Genomic DNA, 3,964 nt, shown 5'->3' with positions numbered 1-3,964 from the left:
AGCCACTTTAACTCTCTCTCCCGCTCTCCCTCACTCTCTCTCTTTCTCCCTCTCTCTATTTCTCCCTCCCTCACTTTCTTTGGTTCTCCCTCTCTCTCTCTCTCTCTCTCTCTCTTTTCCTCTCTTTCTGTCTCGCTCTCTCTCTATCTCCCTTCCTCGCTCTCTCTCTCTCATTCTTTTCTTCTCTTTCTGTCTCGCTCTCTCTCTTTCTCCCTTCCGCTCTCTCTCTCTCCTTCTCTCTCTCTATCTCCCTTTCTCGCTCTCTCTCTCTCTCTCTCCCTCCCTCTCTCTCTCCCCCCCCCTCTCTCTCCCTCTCTCTCTCCCCCGTCCCCCCTCTCTCTCACTTTCTCTCTCTCTCTCACTCTTTTCCTCTCTTTCTGTTTCGCTCTCGCTCTCTCTCTCTCCGCCCCCCCTCTCTCCCCCGTCCCCCCTCTCTCTCACTCTCTCTCTCTCTCTCACTCTTTTCCTCGCTCTCTCTCTCTCTCCCTCTCTCTCCCTCTCTCTCCCCCCGTCCCCCCTCTAGACTCGAGAGGAGTGGCAGTACGTGTTCCTGATCGCCGCCATGGTGCACTACGGCGGCGTGATCTTCTACGGGTTGTTTGCGTCGGGCGAGAAGCAGCCGTGGGCGGACCCGGAGCTGACCAGCGACGAGAAGTGCGGCTTCATCGAGGAGGACGAGCTGGCGGAGGAGACGGGCGACATCATGCAGAGCTACAACGCAGCGGGCGGCCCGGCCAAGAGCTACGGCGCCACCACCCAACTCAACGGGGGCTGGGCGGAGGGCTGGGAGAAGACGGAGGAGTACGTACAGGAGGGGGGCCAGCAGGCGGGCTATGGGGGGTACTCCTAGAGCTACACACACTTAACACACACACACACACACACACACACACACACACTTGACACAAACACACAGTCAAGACAACGACAAACATGCATACACGCACACACACACACAGTGTAGACCTATTTTGTAGTGTTTGTGAGTTCTGACAAAAAAAAGATGAAGTAATCACCTATACCAGTTAAAGTTCCATTGTTGTATGTTTGCACACGTTTAAAAATGAAAAAAGATAATCTCTGAAGAAAGGACAGAAAACAAACAAACAAACAAAGAAACACACACACACACACACACACACACAAACACCAATAACCTTCAGATGAAAAGAATCACTGCACATATCAGATTGAAGGGTTGTAAATGTTATATGTATTTTAAAAACAGAATTACTTTTATTTTTCAAGTGCAATCATGTGTACATTTGTGAAGTGCTGAGTCAACAGGACTGACAAGTCATTATTACAAACAAGTAATGCATTTCAGATACAAGACTGCTGAGTCATCCTAATGGACCAGTAGTACACTTTACATAGACAACTGCTGAATCATACAAACAAACCAACAGTACTCTTCATGCGTAGCCAGCCATACAGTACTGTTCTGGGCGCTGTGTACTGACCAGTTGTGCATTTCAGACAGGGCAGCAGAGTTATACAACAGACCAGTAGTATACTTCCCATACAAGACTGTTGAGTCACTGTAACGAACCAACAGTACTCGTCATGCATAGCCAGCCATACAGTACTGCTTTGGGCTCTGTGGAGACTCCCAGCCATACAGTACTGGTCCGGGCTCAGTCCATACTGGTCTGGGCTCAGTCCATACTCTACTGTTCTGGGCTCTGTGGAGACTCCCAGCCATACAGTACTGGTCTGGGCTCAGTCCATACTCTACTGTTCTGGGCTCAGTCCATAGTGTACTGTTCTGGGCTCAGTCCATACTGTACTGTTCTGGGCTTTGTGGAGACTGCCAGTCAGAAACCGCTTTGAGTTTTGCTCTTGTTTTCTTCTTCTGATTGCACGGAGTGAGTTGTGCCTGTCCTTGTGTCCCTGCGCACCGAGCGCGAGTCAGTCCCTTGTTTCCTGGTTTCTGACACATCCTTGTGAGGTTCCTGTGGGTGCAACATAGCTGAAACACGTCTGAAGACTTGGGTCTTTGCTTTAAAGAGCACACTAATCATTAAGACAATGGAGGAGAGGGAAGGAGAAAGGCAGAGAGAAAGAGAGAGAGTTAAAGAGAGAGGGAAAGAGAAAGAAATAAGTTTGACTAGAAAAGCAGGCATGTAACATGTCATCAAGGGCTTGTGTAATGCAGACAGAATTTAGACATTGAACTAACAGATGTATAAATATATTTACAAATATATAAATATAAATATATCTACATACATCAGATATTTATTAGCATTCTATGAAATGATAACAATCTAAATTACATTATAACTATATATGATAGGAAATGATATATTGTATCAAGCACTGTATGCGATTTCAAGGACATTTCCTGATCAGGAAGGCTGCAGATTCTAAAGATGAGGAGCGCTGTAGTGGGGAACGTCAGGGGTTAGCTGCTGTAGCTCAGTGTGAGGTTCCAAAGATGAGGAACGCTGTAGTGGGGAACGTCAGGGGTTAGCTGCTGTAGCTCAGTGTGTTGGACAGACACCCTGCAGGTAAGACAACCACTGAGACTCTCCTGAACATGGCTGGAGAGACAGAGAGACAGACAGACAGACAGACAGAGAGAAAGAGAGACAGACAGACAGACAGACAGACAGACAGACAGACAGACAGACAGACAGACAGAGAGAATGAAAGACTGAGAGAGAGAGAGACAGAGAGAGAGGCAGAGAGAGTCTGTTGCTATGGGGATGACACTTGCAGCTTTCCCAGACGCACAAAGAGAGAGAAGCCTCTGCGCCTCAGCAGTAACCCCAGGTTTTGAGCACATGAGTTGACAGGAAGTGACTCGTCCCCATATCAACATGTGGACATAAAAGCACAAAACCAGCCTCTCTAGAGAGCTCACTGTTGGGGGAGGAGACAGGGGAGCCAGAGTGACTGACAGCAGAACCATCCAATAGTTAGAAAGAGAGAGACAAGCACTGAGAGACCAGCTTACAGCCGTCTAGTTAGTCTGTCCATAACGTTCTGTAAAACCAGAAGGAGAGAGTTAGGAGAGAGTTAAGAGAGAGAGAGTTAGTTTATCCTAAGTGAGAGAGTTTAAGATACATTATCCTAAGCAAGAGAGATAGTTTATCCCAAGAGTTAATCTGCCCTATGCACAGTATGTCCAGCCAGAGAGATAGAGAGTTAAGAAGATGATAGCTTGTCTGTATTAAGCACAGTCTGTCTCAAGGACCCAAACCTTCACATACGTCTGCTATGAGACGCATAAAGCTACCACCATGTCATGTTAATGTCTGTGAATGTGTGTTATGCATGGATTAATGTTACATTTACTTGAAGTGATCAAATTATACAATGTGTTTTTTTTTCTGAATGTCATAAAGTCTGTTTGTTGTTTTTGTTTGGGTTTTCTTTACACGACTAACCAAAGGTGATGTGTAGAGGCAAGGTCACAGCTGGAGAGCTTCCATTGGAGGACAGCTGACCAATGAGCTGCTGAGGGTGGGGCTACTGTCTGACCACGCCCCCATTCTCAGTGTACAAAGCAATAAAGCCATGGCAACAGTCTGTGGGTTTATCAACGTAAAAAAAAAGAGAAACACACATTAGCACATTAGCATTTAGCCATAGTGAGTTTGGTTTTATGAGTAGTGTTTTTGTGGATGCAAATTTAAAACAAGAAAAAATGGTTTAAAAAATAAAACATGAAAGTAAGTGTAATTAAAAAGCTCTTTGAAGCGTATATATATATATAGATATATAGATATATAGATCTAGCCTGAGCCCAGCCACTCTCTCAGTAGACAGAGAGCAAGCGCTGGGCCCACTCACCAGAAGAGAATGATATCCCCAGCGTCGCCACGGGGACGTTTCCTAGGCGACGGCTCCAACTCCCCTGGATGTGTGCACCTCTGTAGTGATCCTGTGTTCTCCCCGTGGTTGCTCCCCCCCCCCCCCGGGTTGACTGGGTTTGTCAGTGTGTATCTCTCTGCCC

At 46.7% G+C, this 3,964-nt stretch overlaps 1 protein-coding gene across 1 annotated transcript in view; it reads left to right on the top strand.

Moving 5' to 3' along the window:
* Positions 1 to 931, top strand: part of LOC122130483 (vesicular glutamate transporter 2.1) — a 7,574-nt gene extending 6,643 nt beyond the window's left edge. The window contains exon 7 of the mRNA XM_042705200.1: positions 524 to 931. Coding sequence (XP_042561134.1) covers positions 524 to 850 — 327 coding nt within the window. The 3' untranslated portion in view covers positions 851 to 931. The remainder of the gene's footprint in view (positions 1 to 523) is intronic.
* Positions 932 to 3,964: the final 3,033 nt, after the last annotated feature.

The sequence above is a fragment of the Clupea harengus genome, unplaced genomic scaffold (genome assembly GCF_900700415.2).
Source record: "Clupea harengus unplaced genomic scaffold, Ch_v2.0.2, whole genome shotgun sequence".
NCBI classification, from domain to species: Eukaryota; Metazoa; Chordata; class Actinopteri; order Clupeiformes; family Clupeidae; genus Clupea; species Clupea harengus.
Note: the sequence above shows the minus strand (reverse complement) of the source record. Positions and strands in the feature narration are given on the sequence as shown.